This window comes from Ambystoma mexicanum, chromosome 4q, assembly GCF_040938575.1.
Source record: "Ambystoma mexicanum isolate Mex_15411 chromosome 4q, UKY_AmexF1_1, whole genome shotgun sequence".
NCBI classification, from domain to species: domain Eukaryota; kingdom Metazoa; phylum Chordata; class Amphibia; order Caudata; family Ambystomatidae; genus Ambystoma; species Ambystoma mexicanum.
The window spans coordinates 889,270,668-889,295,376 of NC_090928.1; the positions used below are offsets into that span (position 1 = coordinate 889,270,668).

Genomic DNA, 24,709 nt, shown 5'->3' on the forward strand with positions numbered 1-24,709 from the left:
AGTTGACTCAACAGGGACTTTAGCGTAGATAGGACTTGGAGCGACAGCATCGACTGCAGGTTCACCAGAGGATAAGTGGATGGACCAGACTCCATTCCGGTCGGCGAAGGGCCAGCACACTATGAGCCGAGGCCTGTTGGGTTCACCACTGGCTCCCGTTCATCCTCCACCGACGACACTGAAAGGGCCGCCTCCTGCTGTAGCAGAGTGTCAGGCAGAAGGGCGTCAAAAGCCAAAGACTGCCACGCCCCACCCATTGGCAGCAAGTTGTCCGTCGAAGACAAAAACCTTGGGCCTTCTTCGAATGTAGCCAACGGAGCCGAAGACATTGTGGAGGCAGAGACCATAGCCGGCAGTGAAACAGTCGACGGGACTCCCGTCGACTCGCTGACACTTGTGGCGTAGTTTTTTCAGGCGATCCCGCCTTTTGGTCCCTCTGGATCGATGCTTCGACGACTCTACTGGAGGATGACCTATCATGGTCTCCTGAAGGAACGTTTTGAAGAGTCCTTTTTGTCCTTCACTGATGAAGTGATTTTTTCAGGCCTTCCCTTTGACCTACGGGACTGGTCCGAATGACCATGCTTGGAAGACAAAGGAGCCTCTTTGGTCAGGTGTTTGCCAGAAGAGGGGCGACCACTCTTCTCTGCACCGGAAGGCCGAGGCTTCTTAGCCGGTGGTTCAGCCGACACTGACCGGCGAGGACCTGTTGGGAGCAGGACTCTCAGACGCCAGGCTACTAAACGACACCACCTGAGATGAAGGGTATGCACCCTCATTTAGCCAACACACCAACCACCGATTGCGGTCCTTAAGCGTTCGACAGAAGCCTTTACAGATGCTGCAGGAATGAACGGAGTGATGAGGGTAGAGGCAATAGAGGCAAATCCATGTGCCCGTCCCCTTCATACACCTTCTGCCCGCAAGTCGCACAGGGCCGAAACAAAGCTTTTCCTGAAGCCATTGGGAAAAAACGACCACAACACACCAACACGTGTAGAATCAAAACGAGCACGAGGTGATCCCAACACTTTGGAGACGGTTGAAATCTGAAGGGAAGCTGCAGGGGCGGGGCTATTTATACCCTACTTCCTATTGGATGGTGGCTTAGACATTGATAGGACACAAAAGTGTCGAAGTTTTCCAGGGGAAAACACTATTTTAAAAAGGACTAAGGTTCCCAGCCTGACAGGGAATATTCAAAGCATGTGAATCCATGAAAGATCCAATGCTGGAGAAAATTTAGATGTGTGCCATGCTATGTTCTAGCTCATCCTTTGTCAGAGGTAGTTGCTGCCTACTACGTGATGCCCCATATCCAGGCGCTAGGTTTAGCTCCAGCTTACCAAATTTTTACTTTGAACCCTGCACTACCATCAAACTTGACAAATATTCCTGCTCCTAAAACCAACTGGACTCAGACGACCTCAGGAACTATCATTACACACTTTCCTTTCCTAGGCAAGATGCTTAAAAGAGTATCCACTAAACTTCAAGCACACAGCTACACCAACAACCTCCTACTGACCAACCAATCTGGGTTTAGGAATGGATGCAGCAGAGACTGCTACCTTCCAAGTGGTAAACTACTCTTTCCACATACGCGATGGACACTACCTCCTACTGGTGCTGCATGATCTCTGCAGCCTTTGACAGTTGATCAAACACTCACTGACCTACTACACAAAAGCATGTGAATTGGGGTGTATGATGACCAGCATCAGTTCCTCTAGATAACCCCCCACTACCACTTCAAGGATCCACCCTCTCACCCTTTACCTTCAACATAGAGCCTCCAAGATCCCTCCTTGCCAAACACCCAAATCCACCAATAAATAGATCTGTAAGTTCCTAAAAATATCTGTAATCGTAAGGCCTGACTCACTAATATCCAGTGGGTACAGCACATACCTCTAAATGAGCCCTGCCAAAAATGAATAACTCCTCTCCAATGACACTACACACCCAGATCCAGAAACGGCTGTTCACCATAAACCTAGAGGACTTCATCACATAGCAGACATGTGACAAGTCTTACAGTCTCCACATTGATGGCCCTTTCTCCTTCAAAAACACAGCAGAGAAAACCCAGACCACATAATAACAAGCTCACTTGTGGAAAATTAAAACATTCCTTCCATGCAACATATGATACACGGTACAGGCCCTCATCCTTTGTCATCTAGACAGTTGAAACACCCTGTTCACAGGAATATTCAGCTCCAACCTGGCTACAATGACAAGTACCTTCAAACCTCCAGCCTGCCGAAAGGCCTCACCAAAATTGACATTATGCTTACACTCTAAATTGGTTGCCACTTAAAAGCGGGCATTGCCTTCAAGACCAACAGTATCATTTACAAAGCTGTCACCGTGCCTGCTCCCTCCAGATTAGAGCCACTAACATACAAACAAGAAAAACACACAAAATGGACTATCGTTCCACACCACCAGGCATTGGAACCTCATACCCATCAACATAAGAGTGGCAACTGCCCTCATACAATTGTGAAATGAGCTCAATGCCCTTGCTTCAAAGAGCAGATTCACACACCATACCATCCCTGATCCCACCCGCAATTACTAAATCATGCTGCTTCACTGTAACTTAATAACCCTTCTGTAACTTTGCCCCCTAATGTACCAATACCCTCTGATGCACAGAGCTCTGCTGCTACTCAAAGCTAGGTCTGAACTCAAATGGCCAAAACCAAATAAAAGCACAAATGGCTGGATACCAGCTGGACCTGGCATAGATATAACTTGTTTCAAGCGAGAGGTGGGCAAAGCTTCAATCCTGCTCTACATGACAAATGAATCGCTATTTTTGCCATTGCACTTCAATTGAATACCCCCCCATACAAATACACTCCATTGCCTACTAAGAGAATTTTCTGTTTCTGTGCTAATAACCTTTAACCTAAGAGACCCCCAGCCCTTTTTGCTGGACTCAGGACCTTTTTTTTAATCTCCCGAGTGGAACTTGAGTAAAGAGTCTTGCATACAGGAAGCTTGACCCAAAGCCGCAGTATAACAGCAAGGGTAGAGAAATAAGCCTCATTAATATCTCTTTACAGCAAGCGCTGCACACAGGATACTAATATCCCCAAGTATTTAACCTGCTGCAGAGCCAAACGAAAGCCCATGAGATCACTCGGGCATTCCGTTCCATCAGTAAGTGGAAATTACTCATATATGGCCCTATTGATCCAGAAACCTGAAAAATGCGTCAAGCTATGCACCTCCTCCATTATGTGGCCCCGATGATGCTCCATATCCCGGATATATAATCGTCTCATCCGCATACAGCAATATAATCTGCGGTGCCCCCTCTATATGAATACCCTTTTGCCCATGGCACATTCTCATCAACCAGGCTAGAGGCTCTATCATAAGGGCAAACAGCAGCAGGGACAGGGGACATCCCTGTCTTGTCCCACGGCCTAGATGGAAGGTACGCAACAGTATCCCATTTGTACGGACAATGACCGTCGGCACAGCATACATTAGCGTGTCACAGCTTATGAAATAGTGGTGTATCACTACCAACAGGTATTTCCATGAAATATAATCAAACGCTTTCTCATTCAAGTGATGCAGCAGCCGCCGCCTGAGACTGTGGGTTAATTTGTGATATGATGCAGTCGGAGATGTAATGCCGTGGACAGAGTGGGGATGAAGCCCGACTGATGCAGGCGCACCAATCCCTTCATGTATGAGCGGTGTGGCTAATATTTCCGCAAACACTTAAGCATCTGCGTTTATTAGCGAGAGCAGCCTATATGAACCTAGTTCATAGGAAGGTCTACCCGGCTTCACCAATACTGTGATAACTGCTTCAGAGACTGATGGCAGGAGCCTCCCAGTCTCCAGTGATTCCTCTCATAATTTAAGCAGTATTGGCAACAAGGTATGCCCAAATTCCTTATACAATTCAATTCCCAGGTCGTCTGACCCGGGGGCCTTCCCCAATGTCAACGATGCGATTGCTGCTGTAAGCGCCTTCACTGTTACCGGTTGATCTAGGGACAGACTGGCCTCCTTAGTCAGATATGAAGATCCATCTCTCTCATATACCCGTCTTACTCTTCGTCCGTCCAAGTGTCCACTTTGCTGTACAAAGACTCATGGTAATGAAAGAATTCACCATTGCCCCGCCCCCCCCGTCCCTGGTCACCAACTCCCCAGTCCTCCCCCCTCGATCTATGTGATGGGCTGCAAACCCCTCTCACCAATCAGCAACGCTAGGAAACTTCTGGGTTTGTCTGCCTCCCCATATCTGCGTGCCCGGATGGGTTTAACAGGTCTTGCACCTCCTTATCCACCAATTCCCAAAATGTCTGCATATTCCCCTTAATCATGCTCAGAAGTGCTCCATCACTGGTCACCCTATACTCATTCTCTAGCCGTCCCAACTGCACCTCAACCTCCTGCAGCTCCATGCAGGTTCCCTTCAGTATCCCAGTTGTCGTGAACATCAGCTCACCCCACACATTAAATACTTCCCAAATAGTGGAGTACAGTGCCACTGACCCTTCATTCCTTTCTATCTTGGCCTGCAAGGATACTACAATACCAGTGTCTAGCAGCAGTGCAGGAGGCATTCTCCACAACTGTCTTGGCCTGGGGGCACATCCAAAAGCAGGGCCAACTTTACAGACAAATGATCAGATGGAGTGCTCGGATGCCCTGTACAGTCGCACACCTGTGTCACCCAATTGCAGGATAACCAGAGGTATATTTTAGACATTGTGTCATGGACTGTTGAAAAATAAAGTGAATTCCACCACCCCAGGGTGTTCATTCCTTCAGAACCTGCCTTATTGTCTGTGCCGCACCCGGGAGGGCGTGCTAGGTGGTCCGGGAACGGTCCAGTACAGTGTCAAGGATAGTGTTAAAATCACCACCCAATACAAATTTGGGTCATTTATATTTGGACCATACAGGTTGACCAACCCTATTTTTACACTCAGGATGCTCCTCCAGACAATTACATAGCGCCCTGACGGGTCAACGCATCTCTTATCAACCTGAATAAGTAGGGAATGATGTACCAGAGTAGGCACCCCTCTTGCCTGGGATGAGTAATTGGTGTAAAAGCGCTGCTGTCCCCATTTAGGCGCAAACTCCTTATGCAGCGGTTCCAGCGCGTACGTTTCCTGTAACATCTTGATCCTGGGAAGATGACGGTCGAAGTACGCCAGTAGTCTCCTGGCTTTAACAGGGTTAAGACCATGGACATTCCAGGTTATCAAAGTAAGGGGATCACCCATTCTCCATCATGGGGTCAATAAACCACACGCCCAACCTCAACTCTCATGTATTGTCCTGGTTCAACTTCTCAGCCAAGATACAACATACCGACCAACTTTTGTAACTAGCCTCCCTGAACGACCCCCCCGACCATTACCTCGCCTCTGCTTTCCATCCACCACCCAACTGTACCAACCCAACTACCACTCTTCTCCCACATCCATCCCCCTTGCGCCCACCATCACAGCCAACGTGATGCTGAATCACTTAAACTCCAGGGGAACCCTCCTGGGGTGAACTGCCAACAGCAGCAGTGCTCCTAGGGAGGTTCTGTGACCCCGGCAGTAAAACAAAAAGTAATGCGTGCCATCAAATAGTTTCATCATATCCCAGGTCTTCTTAAACTGGATCTCGTATTTCGTGTTCCATGTCATTCGGCGCACCCTCAGCCTCCCAGCTGGACCTACCAGTATTCCTGGTGCATGTGTGGTAGCAACAGGATTAAAGTCTCAGTGTAGATGGAGTCTTCCAGTAATTCAAAGAAATGTCAGCCAAGCAGTCTTACGTCTGTAGAGGTGGAGCCAAGTGCCTCCACTCAAAGCTCCCCCCCATGATACCTATATGTTGGGAGCCAGAGTGTGAGACACATGCAGTGCCAGTGAAAATACTTATATCGAAAAGAATCCTGGAAGTTAGGTACCCATTGAGGAAGCCATAAATGCACTCACGACAATATGATGGTCATTTGAATGAAATCCCGGACGAAGTGTTAAAACGAGCAAGAAAGAAGATTGGTGATGCATACAGAAAAGAGGCTGAAGACCATAAAGATTACATTAGATCGAAGGAGGAGGTGTTAAAGATGAGCAACATTTCGGGCTCGAGATGAAGATGCTCATGCTACAGAAGCAATTAAGAAGCAATTAAGAAAAGGCCAAGCCATTTTACAAATTGTACAGACGCAGCAACACAAGCAGACAAAGTATTCTTAAGGCTGGCCAGCCACTAAGGACTAGTTTCATTCAGACATTCCTAGAAACAAAAGACAGGGGAGTTTCGGGACCCTCCCCTCATATCCTGTCCTTCCAGACACACTGGAGCCAGGGGCAGGCTTCAGGGCTGAAGTCTGTCAAAGGCAAGACAAACAAAGGGCTCAAACCTGTCTCAACGCACAGAGGAAAAGCCAAGAAAGACCTCGAACAGAAAATGGTGAAAAAAGAAGACAGGGGCCATTTTGACAAAAGGGTCAGCCATGGGTGCAGTACTGCAGCTGAGGGTTCAGCCTGTGGTAGGAAGCACAACGGAAGAAAAATTAAACCACTACGACCAGCCATTTAAATTAGTGAGGGAAACATAAAAATGTTACATGGAAAGTAGGATAAGGGGTTTCTAAGTAACCCCCACAGCACTCCACATAAGATGGTGTGTGCTGGACCTACAAAGAGAAAGGGTAAGTAAAGTCAATTTCATTACTATTATAGGGAACCGTAGTTCACACAAGAAAAGGTATTTAAACCTTATGAGAAATCCAAAGGATTTCTCAGTGACACTGTACTGAAGGTGCTGTGTGTCAGCATACAAAAAGCAGATGCCTAAGGAGTTTGTCACGACTCCAAAAACAGTGAAAACACAAAATCCAAATCAGGTAAAAAAAACACATGAGTGAGAAAAAGGTCCTGTTGACTCAGGTGTTAAAATAAAAATGTCATAAATCCAGCAAAAGAGCTGGGGGTCTCTAACGTTGAGGGGAATTAGCACAGAAGACATGCATTACTTATCGTAATAGCATTTGATGATTGTATCTGCTTAGCTTCACATGCTGTGCATATAGTCTGACATCTAGTGGTAACCACAGAGTATTGCATCTTTCTTTCGAGTATCGAAAGGGGACGTCGATATGGGCGCGCCTGTAACACTATCCCTACGTGACGTGTAGTGTACACAAAATCCCTCATACGTCTAGGTCCCTCCGATTGTATTTTTTCTGCCATGAGGGAGCCTTATGACTATTGTGAGTACAGAAGAGAGAAGTAGTAGTAAGATGTCTATGTTCCATCCAAGCGGGAGGAAGGGTGGGCAAATGTGAATCTAAGCAGATGCAATCAGAAATGCTATCTCGGTAAGTAATGCATGTCTTCTGATGCTTGTGAATCTGCTTAGAATCACATGCTGTGCATAGACTAGCGAGCAGTATCCAGAGTTGGTGGTGGGATGTGAGAAGGAACAGTAGTGAAAAGATGTCTTAATACTGCTTGTCCCAACTGAGAATCAGACCTAGAGTGTGTGTTTAGGCAATAGTGTTTTGTAAAGGTGTGTACAGAACTCCAGGTTGCTGCTTTGCAAATGGACTCAAGAGGAAGGTTTGGAATTAATGCTATGGAATCCCCAGAGCCTCGAGTAGAGTGTGCTCTATGCTTGAAGGGCCTCTCTTAGCAAGAGTGTAGCAGAGTGATGCAATTGAAAATCCTCCTAGAGATGGCTGATTTAGAGACAGGATTTCCTTCTCTACCAGCTGCCACTGAAACGAAAAACTGGTTCATCTTCCTCAGTGATTTAGTTCCCTCTAGATAGTACACGACTGCCCTGACGGAGGCTGTCGAGGGACACCAGCCCTCTACTGAAAAAATTTCTGAGGCAAGCAAGATGGGATGTAATCTATCAAGATAAGATGAGGAATACGTCGGAGGACACAATCCCTTCAAAAGGGCCTGTATTTCACTGACTCTCCTTATGGAAGTGGCTGCCGCTAGGAAGGCGGTCTTGTAAGGGAATGCCTTGACACTTGCCTTATGCATAGATTCAAAGGGAGACCCAATAAGTCTGGTTAATACCACATTTAGTTCCCATCCGGGAGCTGGGTTAGAAATGGGGGGATGAATTCTTTTAACCCCTTCCATGAAAGCTTTAATAACTGGGATCTTCCACCACAAAACTTTACGTTGCAATGTGGTATAGGCTGAGAGTGCAGCTAAGTGAACCTTCAGGGAATCAAAAACTAGACCCGAGTTTAGTAGGTGAGTCAGGTATAATACAATATGAGTAGGAGAACAGTCAATGGGATTGATGCTGATGGAATTGCACCAGATGACGAAGTGTTTCCATTTATTGGAGTAGCAATGTCTGGTGTTAGGTTTTCTAAGTATATCCATGCATTTCTGAGGAAGTTGGAGATGCCCAAACTCTGACCTCAGGAGCCAGGCCACTAGGTTCAGAGTCTGCGGCCATGGGTGAAGTGTTTCCCCCTTGTCCTGAGATAGCATGCTGTATGGGCAAGGTAGTTTGATTGGAGGAGAGAGCGAGAGAGAGAGGGGGGTATCTCCATCAGAAGGGAGAACCAGGGTCGGGGTGCCCACATCAGGGCCACCAATATTATGGTGACTGGTTCCTGGTGCATCTTGTGCACGAAACCATTCCCCTTGGATCGGGTCGAAGGGTACCTCGAGGCGTAATCTGGGCATTGTGAGTTCTCCAGAGTTGGGAACAAGTCGATCTCTGGGAAGCCCCATTCTGCGAAAACGTTGGAGACAATGTCTTCGTGTAGTCAGCATTCGTACTCCAAGGGCAGTGGAAGTCTCTGCTGAGCATGTCTGCCAGAAGATTGATTTACCCTGGAACATGTGGAGACAATAGAAACATCTTGTGTTTGAGAGCCCATTTCCAAATGTTGCGCGACAGTTTGGACAGCCCTGGAGAGTGAGTGCCCCCTTGTTTGATCAGGTAGTACATGGCTGTAATGCTGTCCGTGAGGATTAGTACCGTCTTTCCCTGCTACTGTGTCTGAAAGGCTTTCAGTGCTTTGAACACCTCTAACCGCTCCAACAGAAGTATCTGGTTGGATGCTACTGCTCGGGACTAAATCACCCCCACCCGTGAGAGATGAGTCAGTCGTGAGAGTGGCTTCTACTGGGGGGTGGTGAAGGTTTTCCCTTTGCCTTGTCCACCACTGCAGAGAGAACAAGGGCTGCCAAGACAACCACTAGATCGTCCCATTGTCCGCTGGTCTGACACCACTGGCTGTTGAGCCACCCTTGCATGGGGGCGCATGTGCAAACGGGACCAAATAAATGCAGGATGCCATCATTCCTAAACGTCGCATAGCCTTGTGTACCATCACCTCTCGACTGGCTACATATTGAGGGATTTGAAACAGCATGTTTTGAACCCTCTCGTTGGAGGGGAAGACGAGGCAGTCTTCTGTCTGAATTAGGGCCCCTAGAAATTGCTCGACTTGGCTGGGGTCCAAGCTGGATTTCTTCTCGTTTATGGAAGATCCTTCTGCTCCGGCAACCAGAGGCCTCTGAAGTGCAGATGTCCGGTGTGCACTCCCAACCCTACAGGGAGGCGTCCGTGGTGACAGTCTCCTTGTATGGGGTAGTAGGGGGCGGGGGGGGTTTGAAACCCTATGCCTTGGCTGATGTCGGAATGGAGGCCCCACTGGCAGTAGCCGGGAGGTTGTCTGTGTAGGGGCCCTGTGTCTGACGGCCAGCTCCCACGAATGGGCGCGAACCAGTCAGTCTTCCAGGGACGGGTATACATGCATGCCCTGTAGACACAGATGGGGTGCCACTGGTGCCAAGCATTTCACGAACACTCTGGGGACCAACTTCAAGCCAAAAGGTAGGGCCTTGAACTGGTAGTGCTGTCCCTGCACGAAACATAGAAACCTCTGATGTTTCTTGTGAATGAGAACATGGAAATAGGCGTCCTCCAGGTCCGACGACGTCAAGAAGTCTCCTCTTTCCAGTTGGCCAAGCAAGTGTTGCAACGTGACCATCCTGAACTTTTGGGAATTAGGTATTTGTTCAGACATCATAGGTCTAGGATGGGCATCGCCCCCCTCCCCCGACTTATTTCTAACTAGAAAGTATCTGGTATAGACTTGAGCCCCGCAGCCATTGGAAACCAGCTCTATTGCCCCCTTTTGCAGCATGGATAGTACATCTTCCAGAAGCTGCGGGATGTGCGGCTCCTGAGTAGGAACCGGAGGGATCCGTGACAGCTGCATTGGAAGGCTGTGTGCTTGGTCGAGAGCGTTCAGCATCCATCTGTCCGTGGTGATGTTTCTCCACTTGCTGACTAACCTAGTCAGCCAGCCTCCCAGTGGGGTGCACAAGTGGGGGCCCCAACATCCCGGTCGTTTCAGGCTTGCTTCAGTGCCAGCATCCTGCCCAGCAGGCGATGCCGACGCTGTCCTCCGTTATCGTAAACGAAAAGACAAGCAGTGCTGTTGGAGTGCTCAGGGAATGGGGCATCTCAGTCTTGATGATCTGGAGGGACTCGTCGACAGCCTTCCCAAACAGATTCTCTCCATCAAATGTCATGTCCAGCACCTTCGCTTGGACCTCCTGACGGAAATTTGTGGCTTTCATCCAAACTGGTCATCTAAGGCAGACCCCGTTCCCCATTTGCCGCCAGCCGACTACTCTCATCTGTCATTTTCTTGGAGAAACCAAGGCATAACCCACACTTTACTTCCTTGTGGTTCGGGCAGTAGAGGCAGAGAAGGTGCTTGGCCTCCACAAACACATTCCGTAGCCTGCATTTGGTGCAGGGCCTGAAGAGGGACACTTCCCTCCTTCTCCGTCATGGTTGGAGGGCGCGAAGTAGGCCCAAGAGGCCTTGTAGAACCTTCGATGGATCTTCGCCCTTGAGGGGCACAGAACTTCACCGACAATGGGTCCCCGCTGTCAACAGATGAAGAAAAGAGCACACAGGCTTCTTTAAAACAAAAAGAAAACTTTTTCCTGTCGAAAACACGTACAAATAGCTCAGAGAGCAAACTCGAGGACTCCCAACACTGAAGCATGCGGTCAAAATCCAAAGATGGCTGCCAGAGAAGGGGCTTATGGAGAGGATGTTCGCAAGAATTCTCTTAAATGTGCCAATTCCCTTCACCTTAGAGACCCCCAGCAACTTTGCTGGATTTTTGAGGACTCGATTTCTTTCCTGGAGAGAGAGTGAGCCTTTTTTTTCCCCACTCTTTCATGTATTTTGATGTGCGTTTTACTCTTGTGTTCTTTGATTATGGAGTTTTAGACAACTCCACAGGCATCATTTCTTCATGTGTGTAACACAGCAACCTTTTAGGCTGTCCCAAGGTTTAAATATCTGCTCTGGGATAAACTTCTGTTTCCCAGAGAATATAGTTTAATTGACTTCACTAGTCTTTAAATTCCTAGACCCAGCACACACTATCTTACAATAGAGTGCTGGAGGGGTTATCTAGTATCTCCTATGTCTAGAGGCTCCTGTAGCAGTCAAATGCAATCCTTTCCTATCGAAATGGCTGGTGGCAGTGGTTTTACAACAAACTACCATGATTTTCCCCGACTGCGGTAGCTAAAAATCGCGGGATCCCTGTTTTTCAAGATGGCGCCTAAGCCCCCTTTGTTTAAATAGGTCCTGGTCTTTTTTCGCCATTTCTTTTTGGAAAGATCCTTCTAGAGTTTGTCTCTGCGCGCCAAACCAGGTTTGATCCCTTAGTTTCTGTATCTTTGGCAGGCTTCAGGACTGAAGACCGCCTCTAGTGCCTGAGTGTCTGGGGTGGGCAGGAAGTGAGGGAGGTGCCCGAAACTCCCTGTGCTTAGTCTCCTTGGAGACCCAAATGCACTCTGGTGTGATCGACTGGCTGACTGTCTGGCAAGGACAGCCACCCTGCTGGGGGAGTGGCAGCTAGGCTGGAATGAATAGGAGAAAACTGCTTAAAAAGCGAGTCTCTTGGCTTGGAAGGCAGAGTTGTTAAGACGGATTTCTGAACTCTGTCCTGGAGGCGCAGAGGTTCAGAAGGCCCGCCTAGTTTCTTGGAACAGGGTCACCTCTGGACAAGCCAGACCAATCAAGGTAGCGATCGCGGCGGTCAAGACTAGGTCTCAAGAGGGGTGAGGGTGACTGAAAGCCCGCAATGAGCACACAAAGCAAGGACACTTACAAATTACTCCAAGCAGGTGTTATATTAAAAATATATACACATTTATTACAAGGCCTTTGTAACATTGACCGTAGCGAGGAATCACAATAAAACTCCAGTAAACCAACACATACCAAACCAATACAATATTTATACAAATACAAACGAGTCTAACGAGTTAGACGCACAAAATGTGTAGACCACCTAGATGGGGAGGAAAACAGGCAGTGCGAATACTAATTAGACCCAGTCCGCCTTCAGAGGCACCTAACTAAAAGGAGGTCCAAGCCCTACGAAGAGTGGAGCCTTGTGCTCAAAAGTACCTGCACACGCTGGTGCCAACGGGCAAAAAGGAACAAGTTACTTACCTGTAACTGTTGTTCTCCAGCATGGGTCTGGCATGGATTCACATGCTCATGAATATTCCCCGTCGTCAGGCTGGGAATCCTCGGTAAAGAAAAAACCAGTATCAGTTTCGTTTCTGATCTGTCTTTCGTAGTAATAACCAATCACTGGTCTCTGCGTCATACTGACCACAGCCAATGACTGCCCTCTACCTAAGCACCGCCTCTGGCAGCCATCTTCAGATTTGGAAGCACGTGAAGTGGCAGTATGACCAAGTGAAGAGCCGCAGAGGGGTAGGCGGGAGGGTTCGCATGTGAATCCATGCCAGACCCATGCTGGAGAACAACAGTTACAGGTAAGTAACTTGTTCCTTCTCCAGCATGGGGTCTGGCATGGATTCACATGCTCATGAATAAAGAATACATAGCAGTACACACATGCACAACCACGGGAGGTGGCAAAGGCTCAACATTAAGCATCACATCAACTCAACATTAAGCATCTTACCTCCTCACCAGGCTCACCTCAGGCGAACAGGTTGCGCAGCACTGCTTGGCCGACCCTGGACTCCTCCCTGGAATCCCGGTCGACGCAGTAGAATTTCGTGAAGGTGTGCGTCGACCTCCACGTAGCAGCCCTGCATATGTCCAGCAGGGGCACACCAGATAGGAACGCCGTGGTAGCTGCGATCGCTCTGGTGGAATGGGCTCTCGGACGGCCAGGCAGCGGTCGGTTTGCCAACCGGTGACAGTACATGATACAGCCGGAGAGCCATCTGGAGATGGAAGCCTTCGAGAGAGCCTTCCCCTGATTGACAGGTCCAAATTTCACAAAGAGTTGTGACGTCTTCCGAAACCCCTTCGTGCGGTCCACGTAGAACTTCAGCGCTCTAGCTACATCCAGCGAGTGCAAAGTCCTCTCAGCCGGCGACGAAGGCGACGGGAAGAACACAGGTAACACCAAGGGTTCGTTGAGATGGAAGTCCGACGGTACCTTGGGCATGAAGGAGGGGTGCGTCCTGAGCACTACCCTCGTGTCGTGGAAAGTCAAGTACGGGGCCTTGCAGGAAAGGGCCTGGATCTCTCCCACTCGTCGTGCGGAGGTGATGGCCACAAGAAAAGCTGTTTTCCACGATAGAAACTTCAACGGGGCCGAGTGCAGAGGCTCGAACGGAGGTCCCATGAGCTTGGTCAGCACCACGTTGAGCTCCCACGCCGGGGCCGGAGCCTTCACCGGCGGGAACGATCTGAACAGTCCCTTCATGAACTCTTTCACCAGACGATGAGACCACAAGGACGTCCGCCCCGTGGTTCTGGTGTATCGGGAGATCGCAGCAAGATGAATCTTGATGGACGCGTGTGCCAAACCAGCTTTGGCCAGCGTCAGCAGGTACGGCAGTACTTGGGGAGCCGTAATCCGTAGAGGGTTAATCTTCTGTGCGTGGCACCAGACAGAGAACCTCTTCCATTTGTGTCCGTAGCATTTAAGAGTCGAGGACGCCCTGGCCTTTGCAAGAACCTCTCTGCAATCGGCCGGTATGTCGTATCCTCCAAACTCTAGCGCTGCGGGAGCCAGGCCTGCAAGTTCAGCGACTTCGGGTCGTGGTGGAGGATGGCGCCTCCTTCCCTGGAGAGTAGATCCGCGTCCGCCGGCAGCTTGATCGGCGGGGACGCTGACAAGTCCAGAAGGTCCGGGAACCATATCTGCCTCGGCCACGCAGGTGCGACGAGGATCATCCTGCACCGTGACCTCTTGAGCTGGTTGACGAGCCGGATTAGCAGAGGCAAGGGAGGGAACGCGTAGAGGAACAGGCCCTCCCAGGGGAACGAGAAAGCATCGCCCATGCTCCTCGTCTGGGGAAACCTGCTGGCGAACCTCCGGCACTTGGTGTTCGTCGCCGTCGCGAACAGGTCGATCTGGGGTGTGCCCCACCGTCGGAAGAGGCGATCCACCAGATCCTGCCGTAGTTCCCACTCGTGGCACGAGCGCAGCTCCCTGCTGAGTGAGTCGGCGATGGTGTTTTTTATCCCTGCCAGATGAAACGGCACCAGAAAAATCCCTTGGGCGACGGCCCAATACCACAGGTCCTGCGCCTCCTTGGACAGCGCTGGGGACCTGGTTCCGCCCTGTTTCCTGATGTAAAACATGGTGGTGGTGTTGTCGGTGAAGATCCTCACCACCTTGCCCTTGAGGGACGGAAGGAAGGAAGGACCTGAGGGCCCAAAACACTGCACGGAGCTCCAGGACGTTGATATGCAGGGACTTCTCCGTCGGGAGCCAGAGTCCCCTTGCGTGCAGATTTTCGGTGTGCGCTCCCCACCCTTCCAGGGAGGCATCCGTGGTCACAGTCTCCTGGTGGGCTGGGGTCTGGAAGTCCATGCCCGCCGTCAGATGCGCGCGGGTGCCCCACCACCGTATCGCTCGTCGGAAACTCTCGTCGAGCTTGATCCTTTCCTCGAAGCTGCCCGTCGTCTGGATCCAGCGCGCATCCAGGAATTCTTGCAACGGGCGCATCCGGAGCCTGCACATGGGAATGAGGTAGATGCAGGAAGACATCATCCCGAGGAGGGACTTGATGGACCTCACCTTGGCCGCGTCGGCCACCAACATCCGTTGCACCTTGCCCAAGATGGTCCTGGTCCTCTCCTCCGACGGGGAGGCCAGAAGGGACACTGTGTCGAGCCTCGCTCCCAGAAACAGTGCGACTTGCGCGGGCACCAGGTGGGATTTGGCGTAGTTCACGGAGAATCCCAGGTCCGTGAGGAGTTGGACGGTCCCTGCCGTGTGGACCACGGCGAGCTCCCTCGTCTTGGCGCGGATGAGCCAGTCGTCCAGGTAGGGGTAGACGTGAATCCCCTCGCGGCGCAGCTGCGCCGCCACCGGTGCGAGGCACTTGGTGAATACCCTGGGTGCCGACCGTAGTCCGAAGGGGAGGGCTTTGAACTGGTAATGACGCCCTTGGGCCACGAATCTGAGGAATTTTCGGTGCCCCTCTAGGATGGGAATGTGGAAGTAGGCATCCTCCAAATCCAACGACGATAGGAAGTCTCCTTCCTCCAGCTGACCCAGGACGTGCTGGAGGGTGACCATCCGGAACTTCTGCGCCTTGATGAACTTGTTCAGACGTCGCAGGTCTAGGATGGGGCGCCATCCTCCCGTCTTCTTCTTCACGAGGAAGTATCGCGAGTAGACTCCGGAGCCCCGAAGCCTCTTTGGGACGAGTTCGATGGCGCCCTTTCTGAGCATCGCCTTTACCTCCAGGAGAAGTTGAGGGACGTGAAGTTCTTTCCTGGCCACGGGGGGGACGCGCGGGCACCTTCTTTGAAACTCGAGCGCGTGGCCCCGGGCCAGGGCGTCCAGCACCCAACGGTCGGTGGAGATGGACTCCCACACGCTGACGAAGCCCGCCAGCCGGCCTCCCACCGGGGTGCTTCGGTGGGGGCCCGACCCCACGGCCGGTTCAATCCTGCTTGGACGCGGCCTTGCCGCCTTGACCTCCTTGGCGACGACGGCAGGGTCCGCTAGACTTGCCTCGTCCTCTGTAGGCCTCTTGCGACGACGAGCGGGCCGCTTGACGGTAGGAAGCGAAACCGCCGCCGGAACCTTTGGAGGCGCCCTTGCCTCCGCCGCTCCGAAAGGGCGTTCGTCGTTGCTGCAGGACTCCAAGGGCCCTGGCCGTCTCAGTATCCGCCTTGATGGCCTGAAGGGAATCGTCCACTGTCTTCCCAAACAGGTTGTTCCCGTCGAAGGGCATGTCCAGGACTCTGGTCTGGACGTCCTGCCGAAAGTCTGTAGCTTTGAGCCATCCACGACGTCGAAGGCAAACGCCGTTGCCCAGCTGGCGGAACCCAGCGTCGGCGATGTCCGTCGCCACGGTGATGGCGTGGTCCGACGCCACCTCACCTTCCTACAGGATCTCAAGGGCCTCCGCCCTCTTGTCGTCCGGCAGAAAATCCAGCAGGGGAGCTATCTTGTACCAGAGCTCCCTGTCGTAGCGGGCCACGATAGCCAAGGCGTTGGCCGCTTTAATCGTCGTCGCTGCCGACGAGATGACTCTACGTCCCATAGCATCCAATTTCTTTCCCTCGCCGTCCGGCGGGGAAGTTGATGTGGAGGCCGCACCCCCCCCCGCTTTCTTCCTGGCTGCCGCGGAGACGACGGAGTCCAGGGTAGGCTGCGCCCGGAGGCATAGGGGGGCCGTGTCCGGGACCCGGTACTTTTTCTCGTACCGGTCTCTTCTAGCTGGCGTCGTGGAAGGATTCTTGAGGAGGGAAAGGCCCTCATCCCAAATGTCGTCCAACAGAGGCACTGCGAGGACCGTCTTCCTCTTGGCCTCGCGCCGCTGATAAAGGAAGCCTTCCTTTTTCTTCTCCTCAGGGCAGAGTTGGAAAAGCTCGGAAGCCCTGGAGATCATGGAGTGGAAAGATCTGATCTCGTCGGGCGGAGAAGCCCTGGTGGGAGGCGACGACGGAAAATCCTCGTCGTATGCCTCGTCGTCCGTACCCGTCGCTGCCGCGTCAGTCCCCGTATCATCCCCTCGGGTGGACGGGGAGGAGGGCTGGACGGGGCGCGACGGTTGAAAAGGAGGTGGTGGATGGATCCTTCTTTTCTTGGTGGGGGGAACACCAGAAGGTCCCGGTTCTGGATCCCCCGACGGGAGAGGTTCCTCCGTCGGTAACGGTAGCCTCGTCCTTATCTCGGAGCATAAGGACTGTATGGCCAACAAAATGGCCGCCGAGTTGTCTTGCGGCGCTGGCAGAGGGGAATCCGACGGGCGAGCAGGGGCCCCGTCGGTATCCTCGACGATGTCGTCGTCGTCACCTGCGTCGGGGTCCATTCCGACGGGCTGGCCTTCTTCCACGCCTAGGCCGTGGCTTAAGACCTCGATCAGCTCCTCTTCTGAGGTTGAGGCCGAATCTACGACGACGCCCTGCCCCCCCTTCTTCTTCCCCACGGAGGGTTTCACGGGGGTCCTTTCGATGGGCACAAAGGAAGACTCCCTCCGCGGAGGCAGGGAGATTCTGGGCCCTGAGGTCGCCACCACTGGTGTAGCCACCACAGGCTGAGCCAGGGCCGCCGCGACCGTTTCGATAGAGGGCTTGGTCGGATGGATCAAGGCCTTCACCACCTTAGGTGCGCTCACCGCCTTATCCTTGAGGGAGGGGGCACTGCCACGCTCCTCCTCTGCCTTAGAGCTCGACCGGGGCCTCTCCAGGAGCTTCGCCGGGTGCTCGGCCTTCCTCTTACCCGACCCAGAGCGTTGGCTCGTGGTTGATGGTGCCGGGGAGGGTGCGCCCTGCCTGGCGCCCGTAGAGCCCGACCGTTCGGCGCTCCCGGTGCCAGCGGACTCGCGGTGCTTGGCCTTATGTTGGGCCCCCGTCGCCGGGGCGCCCTCAAAGGTCTTAGAAGACCGCTCGGATTTCTTCTTCTTCTCGCCAGACGGGCTCTTACCCTCCAGCCAGTTGGCGAGACGTTGATGGCGGTCCTTCATGGTCCGTTCCGACATGTTGCCGCAAAACGCACAGTCCTTCTCCACGTGCGTCTTGTCCTCATGAAGGCAGTAAAGGCAGAAAGAGTGTTCGTCCTCCTTGAAGACGTTCTGCAGCTGGCATCCAGGGCAGACCCTGAACAGCTTTCCGGGCGTCGAGCTTCCCTTCTCCTGGGCCATCTCCGAGACCGGGCCTGAGAAGCTTCTGGAGTCCTCCGAAGCGTAGCTCGACGAAATCTTCACCCTTGAGGGGCACAGATGAATCCGACAAGGGTCCCCGTTGATCGGATGTAGGATCGGTGGAGCTTGAGGCTCTTTTGACCGAAAGAATCGAAGTTTTTTGTGAAAAAGCGCGAAAAATAGCACTAACGCTCGAGAGCAATAGCACGAGGATCCCAACACATGAACGTGCGGTAAAAATCTGAAGATGGCTGCCAGAGGCGGTGCTTAGGTAGAGGGCAGTCATTGGCTGTGGTCAGTATGACGCAGAGACCAGTGATTGGTTGTTACTACGAAAGACAGATCAGAAACGAAACTGATACTGGTTTTTTCTTTACCGAGGATTCCCAGCCTGACGACGGGGAATTCATGAGCATGTGAATCCATGCCAGACCCCATGCTGGAGAAACTAAATTTAAAAAGTTAAAATGACAAGTCCAATTGTAAAGTTCGAGATTAATTTGAAGAGGTTTTCAGCCATAGCCCACTATAAAACGAATATATATGTATTTGGATTCATACATCTACAGACATGCAGCACACAGGTTAACTCTTGTTGCAAAAAGCATGCACATGCAGAGATCTTAAGTTAAAGTCTTGTGGCGGGTGAGCAGTTTCTATATTTTTCTTTGCATTCTGGTACTTTTAAGTAAGCAAGGGACAATCCTAAGAATAAGATGGACTGGGCTACTTTTGTCAGCTTGAGATCTATACGTTTTAAAGTGAATTTTCAAATGTGAACAAATACTGGAATTAAGTGCACTTGTCACACAACATGCACACATTTATAGTGCATGCACAACCTGTGAAATTGAACCATTTTAAGAAAATCAATTACCAATTGGGACGCATGTACGCTAATTCAAAGTAATTAATGAAAAGTTGGATTATTAAAAAGGACATTTTCAGTAATGAAGACATCTTACAACCTTGCTAAAGCGTTCATACCTTACTGTGTCTGTGGGAGGCATGAGCTTAATGGTTTACTAGTGATTTCAAGTATGGGGTAGAGGAAGGTAGTATGAAAAGTATCTCTCCACAACTGAAATGTCTGCACTGGCTCCCAGTGGCTGGGAGGATGAAGTTCAAAACCCTCTGCATTGTCCACAAGGCCTTCTTGGGCTTGGGGCCTCAATATCTCCAACCCTCTCTTCCTACCCTCTCTTCCTAAATATCTTCCTTCTCAAGCTCTTCGCTCATCCGCATCCAACTGCCTCAGGGTCAGTCGCTACTCGAAGCAACAAATTGGTGGTAGATCTCTTTATTCGGTTGGGTCCTACCTCTGGAACAGCCTCCCTGAAACTTGAGGAGAACTATCTCCAGTTTCGGAAGCACCTCAAGACCTTCCTCTTGGCTTCTGCTTTCTCTCCCCCACACCCCTGATGAATTGCTGACTGAAACTGCGCTGGTTACCTGGCTACACTCTGATATTGGGTCCAGGTCCCCTCCCCCACCAGCTTCACAGCCTACCGGGCAACCCCTGCACTTGGGGCCTGTTTCTGTATCCCTACAGTCCCCACCAGCTTTTAACACTTGATGTCTGCACTTACCCCTGCACTTGCCTTTAGCAGGCCGCACATTTACCCACTTTTTTTTTATTTATTCTATTTATTTTTTACTGTTGATCCTATATATTGCACTGTCCCCTCCCCCTACCCGGACTTTCCCTTTCCCCTTCCCCTGCACTTGTGCGATCTCAATGTCACCTGCCCTAGTAAGATCGTTGTCTGTCTTCCCTCTGTTTCCCCTCCCTTGCCTCATAACGCTTTGAAACACTTGTGTATAGGTCGCGTTATAAATGCCATATCATACCATCAGCTTGTAGCACCTGAGCGTTTGTTTCTTGGGCTTCAGATAAAAGGTTGATTGATCTTAGTTTCAAAAGACAGCATTACATTATACTACAATTTAGACAAGGAATAACCCACAAAAATAAGATTTGTATTGGAAAGTGCCCCACAGCATGTCTGAACCAACGCCAAAAGGTTCATGTCCTGAGGTTTGCACCAAACAAATATCTAATGCGAATTGAGCATTATGTAAAAAAGCTGCAACTAGAAATCATTGGTGACCAATTTAATTGAATTGCTGTCAATATTGCTCCTCTATTATGTTGGCAAGGCAAATCTTACCCCATCATTCTCTCTGTGTGGATTCAGCCGGTTATAAACAGTTTCAATAATGTTGCGTCTAAAAATCCAAAACACAAAAAAGCACATTTATATTAAAAAAACAAATCCGTGGACATCTTTATGCCATATAGTATTATTCATTTCAGCAATATTTACAAAAAGTAAATGTAAATAAGGGGTAGATGTAGCATCACATTTAGGAAGGAATGAATGCATGCATCATTAACAAATAATGAATTTCTGAGTCAACTCTAACAATGTCATGATTATCTCTGAACTTCATATTAGTGATACACATTCATATGTGCCGGTCCGTGGCCGGACGTGTTGGCAGAGTCAGATTTGGCCTCCCTTCCTTTTCTGTCTGATAGAATATGCCTCTGGCTTTTAGAGCACTTTGGAGTTTCGTGTTTATGTAAGGTCAGACTACGCAATGGCAGCATTAAAAGTAGCAAGCGAAGTTGGGCTTCATGAATGCAATAGAGCAACAAGTAAGGAGGTGGGGGGAATTACTGACACTGATTTACCACGAGAGTGTGTGGAGAAGTTTGCTGAACTCAAGATTGGTTTACTTAACACACGCTCCTTACCTAAACATGCCTCTAATATTAAAGAGATGATCATCTCCAATAATTTCGACATTTTCTGTATAACCGAAACCTGGCTTAAGGACCCAGTGGTGCCTACTTGCGAACAGGCTATCCCTAACGACTACACTATTTATTTTGAAAACAGAGTGCAGGGTAGAGGTGGTGGGGTGGCAATCATTGCCAAAAACAGTCTCAAACTTTTCAAAGTGACATTAGGACTCAGTGGGTGCGAAACATTGCATCTTAAACTAGTGTTTTCACCCAACAACTGCTTAAACCTAATAGCAATTTACAGACCACCTGCGTTGGTTTCAGAGTTCTCGTCAGAACTCTGCTCTTACTTCAACACCCTGAGTACTGCTAATGCATCCACAGTTGTTATGGGCGACGTGAATTTTTGGCGAGGCAATAAGAAGGATAAGGGTGCCATTGCCTTGGGAAAAGCTCTGAATAACTTGGATTTTACCATTCTTAACAAGGAACCTACTACTCCGCAGGGCAACCAGTTAGACTGGTTGTGCGGTCACAACATATCATTACTATACTGCAGAACATCCCCTTGCATTTGGAGTGATCACCACATGATATCAGCTAACTTAAAACTACCACACTATGTATATATACCAAACCCCCACATCAAAGTAGCCAAGAGAGATTTTAAAAATTTGAATGTGCTACTCCTTAAAGCCTGCACGGATAAAATAGCGGGTTCTTTTCAGGATCAGGATTCCTGCATTATCCTCCTGGATAAATATAATAAGCATCTCACTGAATTAGTGGAGGCAGAAGCTCCGCTTACCTCGAAATTAATTAGGAAAAATAACAGCCAAAAATGGTTTACTCCAGAGCTTCATTCTTTGAAGAGGGAAAAACGGACCTTAGAAAGGAAATGGATTTCAGACAAAGCCGCGGAGAGCAAAATTATCTGGAAAAAAAAGGACAAGGAATATAGAGATAAGATTAAATCAGCAAAGGCCGACTTTTTCAATTGTGAAATTGAGCTTGCAGAAAACAAGACAAGCAAGCTTTTTGATATTCTGAAGAATATTGAAAAGCCTGACTCTCTCACCCCTCCATTTACGCCATCTGAGGAGGATTGTAATATGGTTTTAAATGCCTTCCAAGCAAAAACAGAAAAAGCAAGACAGAATATTATGAAAGCTAGATCCTCTGCTAATCTAGACACCTGCCCTTTAGTAACAGATAATTCTGCCAGAGAGCAGTCTTTTAAATTTAGCTCCATCTCAGAGTCAGAGATATTAGAGGTACTGAATAACATGAAGCCAACCACTTGTGCAGAAAATATCCTGCCTCCAAACATCATTCTACAACATAAAGACATCTTCGCTCCTATTCTACAGAGAATAGTGAACTCATCTTTTCAAGAGGGCATAGTGCCTAGAGATCTTAAGAAAGTTACTATTACCCCTCTAGTTAAAAAAGCAGGTCTGGATCCCAAAGACCCTGGGTATCTCCGTCCAATAACAAATTCGAACTTTGTTCTTAAGTTATTGGACAAGGTAGCTACACAACAACTGCAGCAGTTTGTTGAGAATGAGGAGATCCTGCATCAACAACAATCTGGATTTAGAGCATCCCATAGTACGGAAACTGCCATGCTGGACCTGCAGAACCAGATGCTCAGCTTAATGGATAAAAGCAAGTTGGGAGTACTTATGCTTTTGGATCTAAGTGCCGCATTCGATCTGGTGGATCATCGCCTTCTTATCAAGGCGCTTAGAGAGAATGTGGGTTGCTCGGAAGAAGCCATTGATTGGCTCTTGTCTTTCCTCTCGGATCGCCAAGCAAGAGTACATTGGGGCAGTAGTTTTTCCGATCCGTATGACATCTTATTCGGAGTCCCACAAGGGGCCAGTCTGTCCCCCATGTTGTTTAACATATACATGCGCACATTGTGCAGTCTACTGGTGAATGCGGGGGTGTCGTTTACTAATTACGCAGACGACACCCAACTCATTCTGGAACTGGGAGGCAGCCACTATGATTCAGACAGTGAAATAATAGCCAGGGTTTATAAGATAATCGACGATTGGATGCAGACAAACTGGATGTGTCTGAACGACTCTAAAACCGAGCTGATGCTGTTTGGATCAAGTCATCAGCTAGCGAACTTGGGGGCTGAGTATAAATCGTTTAAAATCAAGAATGCCACTATCCAGGTGGTCCAGAAAGTGAAGACCCCGGGAATAATGGTCAACTCGCAGGTGGATTCTCATGCCCAGACTAGCTACCTACAAAAAAATATGGCATATTACTTAAGGCTCATGAAAGCCATTAGGCCGTTTCTTAATGAGGGTAATATGGCCACCGTAGCCAGGGCCATTATACTATCAAGGCTTGACTATGGCAATGCCCTGTTATTAGGGGCCTCCTCTAAGGATGTTTCTAGTTGTCAGGTGCTTCAGAACAACGCGGTTAGGCTGGTAAAAAATCTGAAGAAAAGAGATCATGTTACTGCAGAGAGAATAGCCTTGCATTGGCTCAGAGTGGAGGAGCGTATTAAATTTAAAGCTCTCTGCCTGGTGCATAAATGCCTGTACTGCTCTGCTCCCGAGTATCTGAAAAAAGGCTTAGTGCTTCATACCCCCAGTAGGAAACTTCGTTCAAAGGGTAAATGTCTGTTGATCGTCCCCAAGTTTAAATTGAAATCTGGGCTGGGCAGTTCCTTTTTGGTGCAGGCCCCCAGCTTGTGGAACAGTGTTCCAGAAACACTCAGAACCGTTACCAACCTTACTGTTTTTAGGAAAGGGTTGAAGACTCATCTTTTCAGATGATGAACTGGGATACGGGGGATTATGACCACCTCATGGCTTAGCGCAGACGTTCCTATTGTATTGTTTTGTTTTTCGTTGTTTGCCTAAGCGCCCTGATGCCCACGGGCTATCGGCGCTATACAAAAAATACATACATACATACATATCTACTGTAAGTGCTTTCTTGATACCCAAATTATGTGGCGATTTTAAGCACACTGCTTATTTGGATTATCGTATGCCAAAGAAATGTTTTCCCTGCAACCAAGTACACTGAGAAGACGGCACTCTGAATCACCAGACGTTACCCCGGCCAACAGAAGCAAGATTGACCAAGTAAGTGAAATAAGTGCCATAAAGAAGATGTCGAGAGTGCAAAAAGGTTTGGGAGCGGGGGTTGACATGTCTAATGATATGCAAGATGACAAGCAAGTTTGATTCAGAGACTGAGCGCTAGGCTAAAAAGAGTTATCCAGAGAAGTCTCGAGCACGATACACTTTGCCCAACAGCGATTCCTCACGAAATGATCACACAATTCAAGATGAAATAATGGCTATTCTGTGTGGCCAGAGCGTGGAATCTAATGATTTAGCAGGAACAAACGATGCCATCATAAATCTACCTCACTCACAAAACCCAAGCAAAACTGCAAACATAGAACTGACAAAAAGGACAGATGAAGGAGATAATCTGAGACCGCAGAAAAAGGCTGCCCGGAGAAATGAAAGGGGGTGGACGGCGATACCACAGAGACTGAGTCCAATTGTCTTGCACCTGCCCAGGAATACCTGAAACCTATCTCGCCAACGAGAAGTGCACTGAGGACTCCTGATGTAAAGGACGATAGAGCCGTCCCCTGGTTAATCATGTTTGTGCAACACTAAGTAATATAGATTTGATAGCACAAGACGAGATTAATACTCAATTGTGTTGTGATACACATGTCTTACCGCTCCAATCACCACCTTATAATTTAAAAACCACCAACGATGAAGTCTTT

General features: G+C 49.5%; 1 protein-coding gene across 2 annotated transcripts in view; it reads right to left on the reverse strand.

Annotated features, from left to right (window-relative positions):
- PPM1B (protein phosphatase, Mg2+/Mn2+ dependent 1B) overlaps nt 1-24,709 on the reverse strand; it is a 416,865-nt gene that overhangs the window by 66,132 nt on the left and 326,024 nt on the right. For both annotated transcript variants that reach the window (XM_069608458.1, XM_069608457.1), the window contains exon 5: nt 20,345-20,402. In XM_069608458.1, the coding sequence (XP_069464559.1) occupies nt 20,345-20,402 (58 nt within the window). The remainder of the gene's footprint in view (nt 1-20,344; nt 20,403-24,709) is intronic.